We start from the raw sequence: 20,802 nt of genomic DNA, 5'->3' as shown, positions 1-20,802 counted from the left end.
CAGAAGTTGTTAAAGATGTAGAGAAGTCCTTGTAAGATTTTTTTTGTCCCTGACAAAAATATCTACATGAGTGTATTTTTGTCTCCCAGGATGCTCTGCTGCTCTGATTTGAAAGTTGTCACTTGTCATTCAGGGAACTTTAAAGGGAAGTGAATTCACTGAATTTGAATTTATTAGGTAATTTGACTCCGTCTTTTGTACCACTACTGGTGTTCAGTAAGATATCTAGAATTCCCGTGCCATCATACATCAAGTGTTGCGAATGGTCACTGTGCTTAGTTTTATATGCTCTTTAATTTTACTTGAACGTTTGCATCTCTGGCAATTCTTTCTCTTGGTCCTACTGTTTACATTTTCACATTCTGGACGTCTACATTGATGGACGCAGCTGCCAATTTTGTCATGCATTTGACATGGCGAACTCAAGCCGAGTAACATTTAAGCCACAATAAATTTGTTTGTTCTTAGAGCACCACAAACCTCTTTGTTTTTCTTGTAATCAACTCAGATGAGTGTTTGGGTCATGATGGAAAAGGGATTCTTTTATAGGAATTGCTTAGTTTTCCAAATAGTTCTCATCTTGATTATCCCTGTTTTTGATGTGATGATTAGCAATAGCAGCAATGAAACAGTTTCCCCATTGATTGACCAAGAATTAATATCAAAAGTCAGAGTTCTTGTCTACAGCACTCTCTCCTAGACAAAACACCTTAACATGGAGAGGTTGTTTTAATATGTCAGAGAAGCAAAAATCAATAGCGGAGGCTAGACTTCACTATTAGTCTGAGCTCTTAACGGTCACTTGAGGTGTAATGGTCAAAGCTTGAACACAAGACTAAGAGGCAACCCACTCTCCATAGGAATAACAGTCATATCAGCAGAAGAGAATGGATCATCCGAATGATTGTTGTGTTGTTTAGTCGTTTAGTCGTGTCCGACTCTTTGTGACCCCATGGACCAGAGCACGCCAGGCCCTCCTATCTTCCACTGCCTCCCGGAGGTCTGTCAATTTCATGTTGGTTGCTTCGCAGACACTGTCCAGCCATCTCATCCTCTGTCATCCACTTCTCCTCTTGCCGTCACACTTTCCCAACATCAAGGTCTTTTCCAAGGAGTCTTCTCTTCTCATAAGATGGCCAAAGTACTGGAGCTTCAGCTTCAGGATCTGTCCTTCCAGAGAGCACTCAGGGTTGATTTCCTTTAGAATTGATAGGTTTGTTCTCCTTGCAGTCCAGGGGACTCTCAAGAGCCTCCTCCAGCACCACAATTCAAAGGCATCAATTCTTCGGCGGTCTGCTTTCTTTATGGTCCAGCTCTCACATCCATACATCACAACAGGAAAAACCATAGCTTTGACTATTTGGACTTTTGTTGGCAAGGTGATGTCTCTGATTTTTAAGATGCTGTTAAGATTTGTCATCACTTTCCTCCCCAGAAGCAGGCGTCTTTTAATTTCGTGGCTGCTGTCTCCATCTGCAGTGATCATGGAGCCCAAGAAAGTAAAATCTGTCACTGCCTCCATATCTTCCCCTTCTATTTGCCAGGAGGTGATGGGACCAGTGGCCATGATCTTAGTTTTTTTGATGTTGAGTTTCAGGCCTTTTTTTGCACTCTCCTCTTTCACCCTCATTACAAGGTTCTTTAATTCCTCCTCACTTTCTGCCATCAGAGTGGTATCATCTGCATAGCTGAGATTGTTGATATTTCTTCCGGCAATTTTAATTCCGGCTTGGGATTCCTCCAGTCCAGCCTTCCGCATGATGTATTCGGCATATAAGTTAAATAAGCCGGGGGACAATATACAGCCTTGTCGTACTCCTTTCCCAATTTTGAACCATTCAGTTGTTCCATATCCAGTTCTAACTGTTGCTTCCTGTCCTACATATAGGTTTCTCAGGAGATAGACAAGGTGGTCAGGCACTCCCATTTCTTTAAGGACTTGCCATAGTTTGCTGTGGTCCACACAGTCAAAGGCTTTTGCGTAGTCAATGAAGCAGAAGTAGATATTTTTCTGGAACTCTCTGGCTTTCTCTATAATCCAGCGCATGTTAGCAATTTGGTCTTGAGTTCCTCTGCCTCTTCGGAATCCAACTTGTACTTCTGGGAGTTCTCGGTCCACATACTGCTGATGCCTACCTTGTAGGATTTTGAGCATAACCTCAAAATCCCAATGATTATGGAGTTAGAAAAACTCATGGAGAGTAGCAATAGGAATGGAAGGCGACAGTGATCTTTCAAGGACAACAGTGACACACAGGCTAACTCTTGTTAGTATGCCATTTCTGAGTATTTTTTGAAAACCCTATGATGAAACAACCCAAATTGATACAAGAGATACTGCTGGAAGATGAGACTACAAGATGGGATGGTATGCAATCAGCTACTGGGGAAGCGCAAAGGGCAAGTACAAATGGCACTTGCTAATGAAGCAAGTGGATTAAAGCTGAAACGACATGCAGTGGCTGATGTGCACGAGGTAAGTAGAAATCTGATGCTGTACAATAATATACCGCAACTGGATTGTGAGAAGTATGGTAGTCCCATAGATTACTACGTACAGGTGCGAGAACTGGACAGTGTAGAACATTAACAGGAAAAAATATGCTGGAGAAGAGTTTTGTGGATACCATAGAATAACAGAAAAACGAAGTGAATTCTACATCTAAACAAGCTCTCTAGAAGCAAAAGTGATAAAACAGGTTATCGTACTTTGAGCACATCATAAAAAGATTTGACTCATTGGAAAAGACAATAATGCTGGGAAAGTTTAAAGGCAATGGGAAAAGAGGAAGACCAAATAACGAGATGGATTGACTCAATAAAGAAGGCCATGGCCTAGCTGGAGAGGGCAGTTGATACACCTTTTGTATAGGGTCTCACTTAGAAAAGACTTGATTGCACATAACAATATATTCTTCAAACTGCTTTATTACACTTTAACTTCAGAACTGTGCATGAAAGTACTATGGCAGAGATAAAGAACGTAGAGCTGTCGGTGTTTTGGACATTAAGTCCTAGTCTTCATCCAAAACATCTGGAGATCCACAAGATCTCTTAGATCTTTTCTCACTGTGTGAGAATCTGTCCTATTTCCTTTCCCTACATGATCCCTCGAAGGCAACCTTTAGAGAGAAAGGGCCATAGCAGAAATTGCTAAACATGGAGAGAAATCCTTGTAAGATTTTTCTGGTCCAGCTACCAGTATAACCTAGATAGGTTAGGGTATTATGCACTTCCCTAGGGTGGTCGGTGACATTTACTGTGCTTGTGCTTCCTCAAGTACCAAAACATCTTGGTATGGCAGATGTCCATCAATGATGGCCTCTTGTTTCTGGGGCCCTTTCCATCTGAAAACAAAAGTATAACCTTTCAATAAGTGGCAAATGGATGACAGGTAAAGGTAAAGGTTCCCCTTGACGTTTAGTCCAGTCATGTCCAACTCTAGGGCGCAGTGCTCATCCCCATCTCCAAGCCGTAGAGCCAGCGTTTCTCTGTAGACAGTTTCTGTGGTTACATGGCCAACGCGACTAGACATGGAATGCCGTAACCTTCCCACCATGGTGGTATGTATTTACTTGCATTTTTACATGCGTTCAAATTGCTAGGTTGGCAGGAGCTGGGACAAGCGATGGGAGCTCACTCTGTTGCGTGGTTTCGATCTTACGACTTCTGGTCTTCTGACTTGCAGCACAGTGGCTTCTGTGGTTTAATCCGCAGTGCTACCATGTCCGTGGTGGATAACAAAAGCTAGGGAAACGTAGATTTGGATGCCACCAAAACTGTTTTGGTGGCATCCAAATCAAAACAAACACTCAAAAGCAAAGCAATGTTGAGTTTCCTTAAAACAAAAGAGCAACTGAGAAACAGCAATACTAGAAGAACTTCAAAACTAATGAATAAACAGCATGGTTTTCCAGCTGGATATAAACTTTTTGAAATCAAATACTATACAGTGGTGTGATGATAATAGGGGATTGCCACTTAAGCTTGGATATAGTTCCAATATAACACTTGGAGAGTGCACGGTCAATCAGTTCCACATGTGTGAATGCCACATCCACTTTTTAAAAAACTTCCTGCCGCAGTGACGTAACAGGAATTTTAAAAAAACACACCAAAAGTTCCAGGCTTGCCAAAAATGCCGAGTGTGCGCCTGGTCACCTCTTTGCTGCTTTGTTAGCCCCTTTGCTCAGTCTCCGGGCCGGCCCCATTGATCACTCACTGACTCCCCTCAGTCACTTGCCGCCCCCTTTTCGCTCACGTCCCCTTGCTCACCCCCCACCCTTCAGGCATCTCTTCCCGTCACCTTCCACCCTAAGGCCACTTTCCCTCTTGTCTTCCTTCCCCTCCCCTTCCATTCTTCCTGACCCAACCACCTCCCTCGCTTGCTCTTTTACCCACCCCTGGCTCTCCTGCCCCCCAACACCCTCCCACCCTCATCCTTGGTCCCTTTCCCTCTTATCCCCTTCCCTTTCTCAGCAGTGTCCCCCCACACACTCATCCTCTCGCTCCCCCACCCACCCCTCAGGCACCTCTTCCCGTCCCCTCCCACCCTCACCTCTGCCCCTTTCTTCTCTTGTCCTCCTCCCTTTCCCAGTCCGTTCTCCATACCACCCGCTTGGCCACCCCGTCACCCCCTCACCCACTCCCCACCCCTCAGTCAACGTGCCCTCCACTCCTCGCCCCTTTCCCTCTCATTCTCCTTCCTCCCCTTGCCCTTCTTACACATCAACAGTATAAGACTAGATGCAAGTCAAAAATTGTGACAAGTGGTGGAGCGAGTTTTCTTCTTTATTTAACCTTAAAAAAAGCCCTGTTACCTTGCTTTGTTATTTTAGCAAATGGTGGGCTGGTTCCTGTAGCATCTCATCATGACATTGGCCCTGCATTCTCCCCGGTCTCATTGTGTACCAGGTTTTTGGTGGTCCTCCTGTCAAAACTGACCTGGGTCCATCCCACTCCACATCCTGTTTTCTTCTTCTAGATGTAACCAGAGATGTGTGGAGGAAAGAGGGTTCATGGTGCTAGCAAAAGCGATTCCACCCCCTCAGAGTGGTCGACCAGACCAGATGGGCGGGATACAAATCAAATAAATAAATAAACTTAAATTTGAATTAATTCTTAATAGAGAACAGGAAACATGGCCATGAATGTGGCACCCCTGAAGTTCTTCCTTCTGCTTACTTCATAATGTGTGCAAACGTTGTAGCCTTTGCAACCAGCAGTCAGTTTTACTATGCTGTGTTGCAGTTGTCAAAGTTTATGGTACAGTGTATTTTATTTATTCATCAGTAATGTTTTTTGTGTTTGTTACTTTTTATTATTTTAATCATACTGCACCAGAACTAGAAGGAAAAAAAAAGAATGCAGTTGACACACAGCCTTGCCAGACTCCTTTATTTGTAGGATCTTTTTAGGTTAAGGTTCCAATTCTATGCATAATATGAGCCTATTTCCTCATTAAGAAGGTCCCTAATTAGTGTTTGTTTTTCCTTACATATCAGAAGGAAGGCTATAGAATCAGAAGCTGTGCTTAATAGTGTAAAGAAAGATCTATAACATTCTGTTCAGTTACCAATGACATAGTTTCTATGACGGAGTTCTCATCATGGGCCAGGACCCTCTGACTTCAGAAGGGCAATTGTGCAGGCGAGGCAAAACCAACTCCAGCTATGTGTGAGCGGCAGTACTGGGATGACCATGTGGATCCCTGTACATCCAGCACCTAATACTGTCCCAATACGTGAACACCAATACCAGGATGATCTGTTTGAATTTGTGACAAGAAATACCAGAATAACCCAGAGGAACCTGAGAATGATGGTGACCCTCAGAAGACCTTCCATTTCATGGTTGTGTTCTTGAAGAAGTCATGAGTGGATGTGAACCAAACAGCAGTGTGCTTGATAGGAATCTCTCAAGAAGGTCTAGTGACTCTGCAACTATTTGCTTCAGCTCCTTTTTCTGTCCCCCCCCCTCCCCCAGGGATGGATATTTCCTCTGTAACTTCAGCAGTGAAGGTAAATGAAAAGGTTCATCCAACTTTTCTTCAATCTCCTTATCATTCTTCAGAATTATTTCAATTACATTGTAATTCAATGGTCCCATTGTCTTCTTGGCCTGGCTTTCTGAGCCCTGACGTATTTAAAGAATTTTTTGTTATTGGTCTTGTCAAAGTTGGCCATGTCACAAGAGTAAAGAGTATAACCCCTTAACTGTCCAGTTGTGTGAACTGTATGATTCATATTGTAAAAAGATGAGAATTAGTGCAGGGAAATCGCCCCAGAGGGAGACCACAGCGTCGATACAGGGACATCTGCAAGTGGGATCTGAAGGCCTTAGGAATGGACCTCAACAGATGGGAAACCTTGACGTCTGAGCGTTCAGCCTGGAGGCAGGCGGTGCATCGTGGCCTCTCCCAATTTGAAGAGACACTTGTACAGCAGGCCGAGGCAAAGAGGCAGTCCTGAAACAAACAAAACCAGGGAGCTGGACAGGGGACAGATTGTATTTGTCTTCAATGTGGAAGGGATTGTCACTCGAATTGGCCTTCTCAGCCACACTAAATGCTGTTCCAAGACCTCCATACAGAGCACATTACCATAGTCTCTCGAGACTGAAGGATGCCTACTACTGGATGGGCTAAGCAGTGGAGGGGGCCTTTGGAAGTGATCATGTCAGTGGAGCTGGTGGCAGCCGCATAGTATTCATCCACTAGAGCTTCGAGAGGAGCACCAACAAGATCAGCCGGTATCCCCCGCATTGCATCTTGGAAACCAATTGGACCCAATAGCCTGCAGGGGTGGACCATCTTAACAGGTTCTTGCTCCCCACACAGGGGGAGTGCCCCTGAGAGGCTGCATTTTATCAGGTGGCGATCCAACCATGGCAAGGGGGCCAACACAAGGCCAGTCACCCTTGGGTCTACTGTATCCCTGCCCAGTTGAGAACACCAGGTCTAGCATGCGGCTCACCATGTGAGTGGGGCCATTAACATATTGGGACATAGGGAGCCATGGTTTCCAAAAGAGCTGGACTCATGAGGTCAATCTTGGCATGAATCTTGAAGTCCCGCAGAACAAGGAGCCTCATGAAAAGAGAAAATTGGGGAAAAAAGATTGCTGCCTTTTCTGAAAATACAGAGGGTAGATTTCTGACATCCAGGGGGAAAAAACTACAAATTCTTTAAGAATTAATTGGCAAAGGGAGGAAAGGACTCTGGATAGGGGAAGGAGAAAAGCAGAACTCCCCATCTTGGTTCAGATTGTTTTCTGGAGAGGATGATAGCCGGAAGTCTTTCTTGGAGGGGATTTCCAAGATGGGGAAGGACACTCTTTTTGATCAGTTCAGGCTTGATTTCCCTCTGAGGTCCGCTTGACTGTCTTAAGGGGAGATTGTGAGGGAGGCTGTTCTCCATACAAAAAAGAAAGGGAGGAGCGTCTCCCCAGAGAAAGAGGCTCCGGAGAAGGTGTAGAGGTGGGATCCTGTACTGGCATCATGAAAGACCACGTGGCCCTTTTCATAGTCCAAGGACACCCGGATCCTCCTCAGCTTCTCACTCAAGGGAAGAAAAGATTTGTCAGGAAGGTCAGAGGTTATGTAGCCACTTTCCAATTTCACCACAGCCCAGATCCCTTCCTCAGTTCTCAAATCAACATAGTCTTTCCTCCGTAGGGACTTCCTGGCCACCCCCACAGCCCACTCTCCCTCGTCCTCCACTGTGATTTCCCAGTAATGTCTGCCTGCAGTGAATCCCTCATGTCCCAACACATAACAACATAGGTCGAATCTCTCTGGATTGTCAGGCACATCTTGCAGTCTGTATTCATCGCTCACACTTTTGCAATCCTCAGACAGAACGAGCCACTTGTTTGCTGTCTCTGGATCCAGGGTGACATTTGCTTTTGGGGACAAAGAGACAAGAAGTAGAAGAGAAAGTGAGAAAGAGGTGGGAAAACCACTGTGATATGCCTGCGCCAATAACACACCACAGCAGTTTTTGTACAAACAGCCATTTTAAGCTCTTCCAATATGTATCAGAAAAGCATTGTGTACAATAAAAAAGGGAACAAGAACACCTGGGCCCCCCTTTGGAACTGACAGATTGATTTAAGCCTCAGCTGCCTTTAGATCCTGCCAGATTTGATGACCATGGATCTGTTCAGATTTCTTCTGCTACATAGTCACACCCAGAGTTGGGCCAGTAGGCATGATTAGTAGGCTTCTGGCCATTACCTTAGACCAGTGGTTCCCAACCTTGGGTGCCCAGATGTTCTTGGACTAAAGTTCCCAGAAGCCTTCACCACTAGCTGTGCTGGTCAGGATTTCTGGGAGGTGTAGTTCAAGAACATCTGGGGACTCACTGGGAACCACTGCCTTAGAAGAACAAGGAATATAAACCCAGATATAAATAACTGGATCATTTCCAGTTTCTCTGGCAACTAGAGATGCTCATTTAAAGATGGGGGTATTCGTATAAGAATACCCCTGCACAGGTGGCAATAACAAGGGTCCGGCCCCATGCAGACAGATGGTCCACTCACAATTCTGCCACTGACACAAGCTCCAGGATTCTTCCTGTCACTGTGGAGCTCGCGATTGGCTCACCACTCCTGGGAGGAGGCGGGATGACAAGCCTCTGCCAGGTCAAAGAGTGGCTCACAGATCGCAAGCTCCGGAGTGATAGGAAGGATCCCGGAGATCGCAGCAGTGGCAGAATTGTGAGTAGACTGTCTGGCTGCATGGGGCTGGACCCTCATTATTGCTACCTCTGCAGGGGTACTTGTATATGAATACAAGTACTCCCATCTCTAATGCTCACTCCTGCACCACTCCCTCTTAAATTGGCACTCCAGAATAAATTTATTCATATGACTTAGATCCTGATGCTACAATCTTAAAAAAACACCAAAGTAATTATCACTTGGCTTCCATGAGAAATTAGAACAATGGTCCTATAGTTTGTGCACTCCTTGGCCTTCTCCAGTTAGTGCATTCCTTGGCATAAACCAGAAACAAAACCAAGGTGAGCTTGTGTTTTCAGATATAATGGAGGTGGGGTGAGAAGGGAATCCTCCTTCCGGCAGTGAGTGAGGATGTCTTTGTTCATTTGACTCTGGCTAAGTCCTTCCCATGCTCTGCACCAGCACTGTCATCTCTGCAACTCCTGTCCGATTATTTCCTTCTGCTGCCGCAGCAGGAGGAATATTTACAACTCTGGGAAAATCCCTTTTGGATGTAAGAGACACAGTTGGGCTGCTGCAGACCAAATATAGTTGCTTGAAGTCCGTAGGACATGTTCTCTCCTCAGCGCTACCTGGCATACTGGACCTCCTAGTGGCCCTATTTGGCCCAAGCCAGCTTGCTCCAATTGCCATCGGCAGACAAGAGCTCTGTGGACCTTAGTTTTGGTCTTGTGCCAAGTTGATGCAATACCAACACGTGGCTTTGCGTCAGTCTGTTCCAGCAAGGTGGCAAACGGAGAAGGCAAAATATTGTGGACTCTTAAAAACAAACTGATTTGTTTCTGTGTAATCGTTTGTTAATCAGTTGCACTTTCTCGGACCTGGGAAGTGTGTCTGAGGAAGTGGACTTTGAGTCAAAAAAGTTCACACAGTGCAATTTTCCTCAATGCTCTCGGTCATTTTTGTTTCTTTTCTAAAAATATATATATTTTTCTCAAAAAGTATGGGGTCTGGGTAATTTTCTAACTTTTTGGGGGGGGCAGATTTACATAGGTTATCCCAGTGCTGGTATTGGGGAGGATATATGTTGCTGCATAAACTGTACTGGGAAGCACTGGGTTGACCTAGTATTGCCAGTCTACCAATGCCATGAATTGGTCCCTGAGGTCTCACTCCCAAGATGGACTGCTAACTTCTTTGGCCTGTCCTCTCCATTTTCTCCCCTTCAACCTCATTCCCTTCTCTCTCTTCTCCTTTTTTTTGTTATTTTTAAGGTAAAGGTTATTCTTGACAATTTGTCCAGTCATATCTGACTCTAGAGGGTGGTGCTCATCCCCGTTTCCAACCCATGGACAGTTGTCCGTGGTCACGTGGCCAACGTGACTAGACACAGAATGCTGTTACTTTCCCACTGTGGTGGTACCTATTTATCTACTCGCATTTTGTATTTTGCATGCTTGCGCCACAATGTCCTACTTGTTATTTTTAGTTTTTATTTTTGTGCTCTGGTGCAAAAGGGCTAACACTGAAATAATTAAAAAGCAGAATGCAGGACCAGCTGATCCTTCTTTGCCTTCTCCTCACCTGTTTCACTGTCTGCTGCCTTTCCTCCTAGTTTTGACCATCTGTTGCTCTCAAACCTTTCCCTTTTTTCTTATTCTTTTTCACTTTTAGATTTCACTGCTGTGCTGCATGTGAAAGTGATAACATTTCAAAAAAGTAGAATAAAGGAACAGTTCATATCCCAAGAAATCTAAGCAGGAGCAGCAGTAAGCCTTGGAGAGGTGAAGACGGACCAGCAAAAAAAAAAAAACCTCCATGAGGAAATGTTGTCCGACGACACAACATCGCAGATTAGCCCAGAAAAATGCAAGAGGAGGATTCACTCGGCACGGGAACAAACTGAAGTGAAGCCGAACAAAACTGTACAACCACCAAGAAGTGATATTAAAACATTTTTTTAAAAAATCCAAAAGCAATTTTGACTCTGATAACACTAGGTTCAGCTTTGTGCCATGTGAAAGCAGGAATGCAGTGCTACTATCAGAGGTGCAAGGAAAGTTGAACAAATGCTCAGTGTGGACAGACCCACAATGCAAAACTGTTAGTCCTCAAGGTGCAACAATACCATATTTTTCTGTGTATAAGATGCCCCACATTTTTATAATCCAAAATTCAGAAATCTAAGTGGGGCTTAGCAAGTGTAGAGGGAAAGGGATCAAAGCGCTGCAGGATCGCTTTGATCCCTGCTTTTCCCTTCACTTGTTTATGTTCTCTCCTCAGCTTACTTCCATGTATAAGATGACCCTCAATTTTTAGTCTAAAGATTTTAATCAAATGTATAGTCTTATACATGGAAAAATACAATATGTTGTCCCTCTTGCTCCTTTCGGGCAATGTCCCCAGTGTCTCCATTCCAGTTTTTTGTCCACCATGCGACGAATTAGAGCAGGCCTTGTGCTGAGCAACTCACAGTCCTGCTCTGGAGGAGCCTAGAGTGAGCAATTAATTTGTGACCAGCGATTGATTTAACCTCTTGGACATGCAAAGAACCTCACAGCAAGACGCACGCCTCCCTTCCGTATAAATGAAGAGAGCCATCAGAAACATACCTTTTTGTAGTTGGGATTTAGGTAGCAAGGCATCTATGAAAACAAAAAGACGTATGGATTAACCAGCATAGCCTCTTGTACACAAAAATATTGTCCCACATATGTGGGACCCATTTATTTCCATTAATATTCAGAACTTTTAATTGTGTGTGTGTGTGTGTGCGTGCGTGCTCTTATGAACAAAGCCAGTGACTTCATAGCATGTGCAGATAAAGTTGAGCAAAGGCAACTTCTTTACTTCACCCTTCTACTGATTAATAGATCAGCCAAGTCCAACCCATTAGTTTGAACAACAGTTTTATGTATGTATAGCCATTTTAGTACTCTGAGTAATATTTGCCCATGGGTACACACCCTGAAGACAAAACACCATTCAGTTTTGTCAAAGGCTGTAGTTGTGTCGAAAAAGAGCACCGAGCTTTGATTTGTTACATGAGACAGGATGTATTGCACTGCATGGCCTCCTGATCAGGTTTGCTCAAAAGACCAAAGTGTTCCTCCTCAATGCATGTGTTAATTAAAGAACTTAATTGATTAACCAGGTCAGGTGACAATGGAAAATCCACACACTTGTCTCGTTCCCTTTTAGGATCAGGGTCTGTCTTTGCAGGTCCTCTGTCTTACCTCGGAACCGCCCGATCATCTCAGCTAGAATGATATTTCTATCACAGACATCCCATATTTTCAACTTCAGCTCAGGAGGAAAAGCCACAGGATTCAGAAGTGTCTCCCTCTTTTCATGCCTGATGGAGAGAAAACAAGGTTACTTCACCATCCAGCCAAGCCAAGCCAAGCCAAGCCAAGCCAAGCCAAGCCAGAATAAAGACACTGAGTGGATGAGGGAAGCTGCAAAAAATTAAATCAGGAATAGGCCTAATGTGGTCCTCAAGCGGCATGTGGTCATGTGTCATTTTGTTTCCATTTTTTTTTAAAAAAAGGCGAAATTGGCTTTTGAAGACTCTGATACAGGCTATTGAAGTAGTTGGGGAAATAATTTGTTCCCTGGGGATCCCCAGGTCAAATCTTTAGAGACCACGAGTCCTCATTCTGCCTCACAACCAAAGGCAGGAATAACAGGAAGCCCAACGCTGGAGGTTTTCAAGAAAAGATTGGACAGCCATCTGTCCGGGATGGTATGGTGTTTCCTGCCTCGGGCAGGGGGGTTGGACTAGAAGACCTCCAAGGTCCTTTCCAACCCTACGATGGTTCTATGGTTTTCTGATCTGGGAGCCTCCCTAGCATTTTGGATAGAGTGCTGGATTAGGAAACAGGAGCTCCTCGTTCTTGGAGAAAAGCAGTTCATGCAGGAAAAGGAGTACAGAAATGCAGTAAATAAATACATATTGGCTGAAATCCTGTTTGCACCCCCACACCGGTGGAATGCTGGCGACATCAACAGGGGGGTGGGGTTCAGCAACAAAAGCTTCTTCTTTCCATGCCATGGCTTTTCCAACTCCCTTTGGAGCCACAGCACAAGAGAAAGACATCTTTAATGACTGCAAACAGCTGCTGCTTGAATGATGTTACCATCTGGAAGAGGCTTCTAAATAACTTTTATATAGAGGAGACGGTAAGCATGACACACCAGCAACTCTTGGTCTCAAAGGTTTTAACATTGTACAGAAAGTACTTTAGGACTTTGTAAGTAGCAAAACGTTTTCCATGCATCCTGCAGGTGAGATGATTCCTACTCCTGATCCAAGCTTTCAGTGTTTCCATGGAGCTTCTATTCACAATATTTTTGCTGTACTGTATTATTATTTTTGTATGTCTAGTACTTGGGCTAAAGAGCTACTGTTTTTGCTATGTTCTGTCAAGCCTCTTCCAACTTATGACAACCCTTGGAATTAGTGACCTCCATGGGATCAATAACAGATGATCAAAAATAAACGTGTACTGAGATGTTTATAAGCATCCTCATTGCAGTTACAGTGGTGCCTCGCAAGACGATTGCCTCGTGGGACGATTAATCCCTTTGTGCGACCCCTATGGCGCCTCGCAAGATGATGGTTTCCTATGGGCGATTTTTGCAAGACAACGATTTTCCCCATTGGAACGCACTGAATAGGTTTCAATGCATTCCAATGGGGGACCGTGTTCCGCAGTACGATGTTTCCTATGGACGATTTTCGCAAGACAGCAGTTTTTCCATTGGAATGCATTAAACGGATTTCAGTGCATTCCAATGGGGAACTGCGTTTCGCAAGATGATGTTTTCGTAAGACAGCTATTTTCGCAGAACGAATTAACATCGTCTTGCGAGGCGCCACTGCATTTCTTTTTAAATAGTTATAGTAGAATGAATTGGAAGAACAAAGATGGCAGAAAGAAGGTATGGAGGGGAGGAAAGGATCATGCTCTGCTCGTGCCCCTCAGTGGAAGATGCTCCTTCCCATACCCTAGTTGTTATCTCTGGGATGACAGAGGCCAACATCTCCCCAGGAAGGCACAAGACCACTTACACAACAGCCCCTCACAGTATTAGGAAGAACTAATGAAAATGAGCAGATCCACTTACCTTTGCAAGACATTTCTGATATCCTAGAGGGAAAAAGATGGGAAGAAGGAAGTGCTCAGTGTCTTTTTCCCATGTCAGTCTCTGGGGAGGGATCCTGGCCCTCCTTATTATTCCACTGTAATTCCACCTGCCTTTAGGAGGAGAGATGGAATCTCCTACAAGAAAGATTTAAAAATCCTTTGCCTGCCTCTGAACTGTTACAAGGGGAAAGAGTTGAATGAGGGGTATTTGAAAGATCAGGGTTCTGGTGAGACATACTGTTTCTGTACGTGTGCATGAATGCCATCAGTGAACTTGGTTCTAGCTCTGATGGAGTGGATGAAGGAGGCCCTGCTGGGTAAGACCAGTTTTTCCAGTGTCCTCTTTCCAAGGGGGAGGGGAAACCAGCTCTTTCTGGATGGCTCAGAAGGGAGACATAAATGGTGCCTGGTCTGGAATCAAAGTATTGGCAGAGAAATGAAAATTGCAAGTGTTTCCATCAATATTTAGTCCACTCTGAGGTCTACACACTGTCCTGGTTGTCTTTATGCTTCTGTATGTACTGAAGTTGTTTCTTTCTACTGTACATCAAACTGGATCTAGTGATTCCTTCTGTAAGTGGGGCCACAAAAGTATTTCAGAACCGGCTTTCCCGAGGAGAGCAGCCTGGCTTCCTTCTGCCAGTCTTACCTGCAGGAGTTCCTCTGGAGGCTGCTGGCACTTCTCCTCCATCTCCCTGATGAGACCTCCAAGAGAGGAGAGCTCCTCGGAGAGCCTGGCCAGGCGCTCCTCCCTTTTCTTCACAATCTCCTTCTCCACCTCTTCCAGCTGGGCCAGAAGAAGCTTCTCTTGTTCGTTCAGAAAGGAGATCAGTTCTCTGAAGTGTTCCTTTGTTTTATTTATCTGTGCTTTTGTTAGATCCTGCAGTAGGGAGTAAGAAAGCAGGAAAGATGAGGATGATGGCAGTCTGTGACTGTTAGGATCCACATGATCAGACTCCAAAGGTTGGGGCCTGTGGCATTCTCAGTGTGCTTCTCTTGCTGCTGTCCTATTCCCTCAATATTACTTACACTGACCTCAGTATATATTCTGGAAGATATAGGGCTGCCCACTTGGGATGTCTCCTTTTTTAAAAAAAAGAAAAAAGGTACATTTTTCACAAATACTTTAAAAGTATGTGGACTCTCCTTTCATGGAGTTCCTTATACAGAAGTTGGATGGCCATCAACTAGAGATGCTTTAGCTGTTGATTTCTTGCTTTGGTGTGGATTGGATTCAGTGACCAATTCTAAAAGGGGAATTACTGGTAGAGATATGTGATGGTAACAATCTGTTTATTGCAAATATAGTGGTGCCTCGCTTAACGGGCACCCCGTTTAACGATGAATCCGCACAGCGATGAAGATTTTGCGATCGCAAAAGTGATCGCATTGCGATGTTTTAAATAGGAAAAAATCGCTTTGCGATGATCGGTACTCGGTTTCGCTTACCGATTATTGCATAGCAATGATTTTCCAACAGCTGATTGGCGGTTCCAAAATTGCCGCCGGGTAAAAAAAATGTCCACCTGCTGTGTTTTTGCCTGGATTCCTCGCTTACCAGGCAGCAAAAATGGCCGCCGTATGGAGGATTTTTGCTTAAAGGTGAGTTTTAAGCCCATAGGAACGCATTGAAGGTGTTTCAATGCATTCCTATGGGCTTTTTAAAACCGCATAGCAACGAAATCGCTTTGCAGCGATTTTTGCTGCACGGATTATCGTTGCTATACGGGGCACCACTGTACATGCTTCAAACAAACAAACAGAATACTGTGCACGTGGACATCACTAGATGGCCAAATATGAATCAAACAGACTATATAATTGGAAATGGGAGATGGAGAAGCTGTATTCTTTCTGCCAAAGCAATTCCTGGGGCAGATTGTAACACTGATTATGAAATTTAAATTTAAATTAACAGAATAAAGCTGAAGAAGAGCACTAAAAGAATCCTAGTGCCAAAATATAGTTTAAACAACATTTCTGACAAATTTAAAGTCCTTATAAAGAACTGATTTGCATTATTAAACTCAGTTGACCATGAACCAGAACTGTGGACTGAAACCAGAAACATTATTAGATAAAAATACAAAATGAGAATTCCTATACAGTACTAGTGAAAAGAAAAGAAAAACTTAGATGGATGACAGAAAAAACACTTAAAATTTTTAAGGAGAATCGAAAAGCAAAAATAAAAGATGTCATAAGTAAGGTCAGGATCCTGAATGCAGTTTTTCAGTGATTCTCACATGAAGGGAACTATTATAATGACTGCTGTAAAGAAATAGAAGAGAGCAGCAAAGGAGGAATATCCATGAAATCAAAGGGAAGTTTAAAGCATAATTGGGAATACTGAAAAAGCAACAGGGAAGCACGTTATCTGATCAAGACAAAAGAAAGGGAAGATGGAAACAGTATATACTAAAGGCCTATACAGAACAGTTCAGGAGAGAGAATGTGGAATAAGAATTCTATGATGTAAAACCTGAAGTTCTAGAAAGTGAATTGAAAGCTGCTATGAAAGCACTCAGAAAAAATAAATCACGAGGGCTAGATGGGATACCAATAATATTTCAAGCCACAGAGACTGACTCTATCAAACTCCTAACAAGAATATGCCAACAAATATGGAACACAAAACAATGGCCCACTGACTGGAAATGTTCAATACATTCCAATCCCCTAGAACGGAGATGCCAAAGAGTGTACTAAGTATAGGACCATTGTTCTAATTTCCCACGCAAACAAAGTGATGCCGAAGGTTTTGCAACAAAGAGTTTTACCTTATAAGGAGTGAAAGATTTCCGATACTCAAGCTGGATTCCAAAAAGGAAGAGGCACTTAATATTGCAAATATCCACTGCTACTGAAACCCACCAAAGTTTTTCAAAAGATCAGTCTGTGCTTTCTGGACTACAGCAAAGCCTTTGACTGTGTATAACATGAGAACCTATGGATTGTTCTGGAAAAAAATGGCTGTGCCTGAGCACTTGCTTGTCCTGATATGTAACTTATTTTGTGGACAAGAAGTTTCTGTAAGGATAGAATATGGAGAGACAGGGTGGTTCTCTATAGACAGAGGTTTCAGACAAGGCTGTAATTTATCTTCCTATATGTTCAGTCTCTATGGAGATCATATGATATGGAAAGATGGACTAGATTCAGAGGAAGAAGCAGGTAAAATTGGTGGAAGAAACATCAATAAGATATTCAGATGACATCATCTTATTGGCCAAAAGCAACAATGACTTGAAACAATTTCTGATAAAAGTGAAAGAAGGAGGTGCCAAAGGGGGATTGAAGTTGAACATTAAGAAGACAAAAATGATGACTACAAAATTATACAGCTTTAATAAGAACAACGCTGAAATTGAAATTGTTAAAGATTTTTGTCTACTTTGGTCCAATCATCAATCCAAATGAAGACTGAAGGCAAGAAATCAGAAGGCTGAGGTTTGGAAGGACAGCAGTGAAGGAATTAATAAGGATAATCAAATGTAAGGATATTGTCAGTGGAGATGAAGGTCAAGATCATGCAAACTCTTGTATTCCCGATCACTACATAAAAGTCTGAAAACTTGATAGAGAAGAGAACAGATTGGAAGAAAATTGATTCATATGAAATATGGTACTGGAGGAGAAATCCACTTTGTGGATTTCCTGAGCTGCCAGAAAGACAAACAAGTGGATCCTTGATCAAATCAAGCCTGAACCTTCTCTGGAAGCAAAAATGATGGAACTGAGGCTGTCATACATTTGGCACATCCTAGGTACTCAAGATTCACTGGAAAAGACAATAATGGAAAAAGCTGAAGTCAGCAGGAAGAGAGGAAGAAAAATATGAGATGGATTGACTCCATCAAGGAAGCCACAGCTCTGAGTTTGCAAGAGCTGTGTGGACCTGTTAAGAACCCTATGAGTCAGACACTTTACGACACTTTACAACAGCAATAAGGATCTATTAGGCAACTCTAAGCAATAGATGTTCTGTGAAACAGGGCTGCCTCATTGCTCTAGATTCTTCTCATTTTATATGACGTCCCCCCCCCCAATTCTGGCTCGAGAACTTGTTCCATTTTTAGGGGTATTGACACTTACAAGTAATTCTTGGCTTTTTTCTTCTGTATCTGCTTTATACGCTAGAATTTTTGCTCTTTCCGCCTCCAGAAGCTGCAGGCAATGACAAAGCGGACCCTAAAGTGAAAAGAGAAGTCAATTTCTAAATCAGCGGCGAAGCAGAACTGAAGAGTGTGTTTACTCCTTATTCACAAAGTGTGTTTGCTCCTTATTCTTTCACCCTGGAAAGCTCACGGTACCTAGAGATGGGCTTTTTCTGTGTCCTTAAAAAAAAGCTGTCTGAAACTGCTCTTCCTGTTTCAAAGGAAAGCTATTGTCCTAGGAATCTGAGATGGTTAAATCCTTTCTTGCTCACACATACACATGTACATTCACCCTCCCACCTCATATGCAGTGGAAATCATGTCTTGCTGTACTCTAGGAATCTCTAAGAAGACAGAATCATCAGAGAATGTTTCAGGCAGGGTCCACACCTCTTTTGACCTCCTGTTCCAGATTTCCTCCTCCTTAGCAGGGGTATCCCTAAGGGGAGGGGTGCGGGCGGGAAGAGTCGAGAAGGGTACACGTCATCCACCCAGAATCCTGGCATTTCTTTAAATGTACACATATAAAAACCACTGTCAGCAATCCAGAAGTAACAGGAATAGATGCCCTTCCCTCTGAATTATTTCTGTGGGCGCTCTTGCCTACCTTGTAGTCCTCGGCAGCCTCCTCCAGGGGAACCACATCATGATCCCTGTGCTCTTTGGATCTGTCACACACCACACAGATGAGGGCTTCATCATCCTTGCAGAACAGCTTCAGGGGCTCCTGGTGCATCCAACAGAGTCTCCCCTTTCCTTCAGCTCCCTTTTCCCCTTGAAGAGGGAGCTTCTTGGTTAATTCCACAAAGTTGGCCAGCTGCCAATTGGGGATGAGGTTCCTCCGGACTTTTTTCCTGCACTGAGGGCAGGAAACTTTTATGCCCTCCGTCCCTTCCCAGCACTGGGTCAGGCAGGCTCGGCAGAAATTGTGCCCGCATTCAATGGTGACCGGATCCTTGAGATAATCCAGGCACATGGAGCAAGTGACTTCCTCGCAGAAGCGGAGAAGAGAAGCAGTAGCCATATCTTGTCCTACAAGGAAGTAAAGTGGTTAGTTTCATTCCGTCCGCTTTAAGCGAGAGGGCATTTCTCTTCCTGTAACTCCGTCAGCTTGAAATCATCAGCGTGTGGGGAAAAAGGGAAGGAGGTGAAAGAACAGCCGCAGAAACGAAGGTTTTTGTAAACAAGTTTTTGAGAAAGAAAGGGAATGAATGAAGGGAAGGAGAAATATTTGCTAGCCATGGTATTTTCTGGTCATGGAGTCAGGACTCTGAACACCTCTTTCCCTCCTTTAATCAAAAGATCGGGAGGGGTGTTTGTGTGTTCATTTCCTGCTGAATGTGCAGCTTCACACTCCATGCATTGTATGTGCCTGAGAATTGTTGTTATTGGGTTTTTGCCTTTTGTGGGTGAGCCTTGTTACAGGATCCCTTTCTAGCAGTCATTCCTGTGGGCCTTTAAGCCCACTCTGTTTCTCTGTTCTCTGGAGCAATAAACCAGGCAGAGTTTGAGCTGGAAGAAAAAACAGTTGATATGATTGATTTAGAAAATACAATACAGTAATAGGAAAACCGAATCTAGACAGCTGACCATATGCTAAGGCTGGAACTTGTGGTCCCAGGTGGGCATGTCCTACTCCTCAAGAGAGAGATGTTAACAGGTCAAAAGGAAAGGTAAGAGTGGGGAGAGGGACAGAAAGAGGCTGATCATTCATTTGGAGAAAAGGTGAGTAGAGAAACAGCTAGCGAGAAGATCAGACACAAGTCTGTTTCGCAAATGCCCACTTGCGGTATTTATGACAGACCGGTAGAAAGAGGCGGTGCTTCCAAATGAATCTCATACCAGTTGGTGCTTTTGCCAAGGACGGACGCCCTGACGAATTTAGAGCCTGTCCTAATGAGTATGGAGATTGGTACAGTATTTGGATAGGTTCCGGTATGGTTTCGTCTGAACCAAATTGCGAACCACATTTCTGCTTAGATCAAGCCATCCTGCCCCTTTTAGAGCCGACCCGCTCCTTTCTGGTACAGGGCTAGGGAATTCTGGGTTTGGGTTTTTTCTTTCTCTCTCTGTTTGTGTTTCCTCCCCCCTCAAAAAAATTTTTTTTGGCATGCTGCTAATTATCCCAGTGTGTAGTCTGTGCAGATGCCTTGTTTGCAACCATCTGCACACAGGGTTCTGGCCACAACCATAAGCAAACGGGTGACAACACTCACTCAGCTGCATGCCCCCCATGCAGCACTACTGCATTCACATAGTTTAGAGGAAATTTTTCACGTGAGTAAATGGGTGATCCAAGGACCTGAGTGGACCCTTTTCATGGGAGAAGAAACATCTCCAGTGGGAACAGAAGGATTGCTAAACACACACCAGCATTTTAACACCATCCCTGCACTATCAAAGATGCAGCAGTGTTTCAAAGAGGCTCTCAGCCTTTGGAACTCCCTCCCACTGGAAGGCAGACTTGTCCCATCTTTCCTGTCCTTTCACAAGCCGGCGAAGACCTTCCTCTTCAGGCAAGCTTTCCTTTATGCAGGGGGTAACCTTTTGACAGCCCAGTGTTTTGGTGGATATCTGGATCGATCAGCTGGCATTTCATTTACTGGCCATTTTGCCAACAAAAGAAATAAAACCGAATAAAACCAACAACTGTTGTCCTATAGTGCCATTTAGTGGACTCCTTAGTACATTGCTTTTGATTTTTCACAATATGGACTTTTCACAGTTAACGGCTACATTCTTTATCCTTCTGAAAAAATTAACCTCTTTGATATCTTACACATGTCACGTAGCCAGCTTCGACAAAGATTA

General features: G+C 43.8%; 1 protein-coding gene across 3 annotated transcripts in view; it reads right to left on the bottom strand.

Moving 5' to 3' along the window:
* Positions 1-5,365: 5,365 nt before the first annotated feature.
* Positions 5,366-20,802, bottom strand: part of LOC110070414 (zinc finger protein RFP) — a 61,070-nt gene continuing 45,633 nt past the window's right edge. Inside the window, exons 2-8 of one of the 3 annotated variants that reach the window (XM_072988735.2) lie at positions 18,599-19,023; positions 17,930-18,025; positions 14,484-14,714; positions 13,815-13,837; positions 11,921-12,039; positions 11,297-11,329; positions 5,366-7,901 (exon numbers count right to left, since the gene is read on the bottom strand). In XM_072988735.2, coding sequence (XP_072844836.2) covers positions 7,384-7,901; positions 11,297-11,329; positions 11,921-12,039; positions 13,815-13,837; positions 14,484-14,714; positions 17,930-18,025; positions 18,599-19,015 — 1,437 coding nt within the window. In that variant the 5' untranslated portion in view covers positions 19,016-19,023 and the 3' untranslated portion in view covers positions 5,366-7,383. Of the gene's footprint in view, positions 7,902-11,296; positions 11,330-11,920; positions 12,040-13,814; positions 13,838-14,483; positions 14,715-17,929; positions 18,026-18,598; positions 19,532-20,802 lie in introns of those variants that run through there. The other 2 variants (XM_072988734.2, XM_072988736.2) reach the window with 2 other exon arrangements.

Source organism: Pogona vitticeps, chromosome 2 (genome assembly GCF_051106095.1).
Source record: "Pogona vitticeps strain Pit_001003342236 chromosome 2, PviZW2.1, whole genome shotgun sequence".
Lineage (NCBI taxonomy): Eukaryota > Metazoa > Chordata > Lepidosauria > Squamata > Agamidae > Pogona > Pogona vitticeps.
This window is presented reverse-complemented; position numbering and strand designations above follow the sequence as displayed.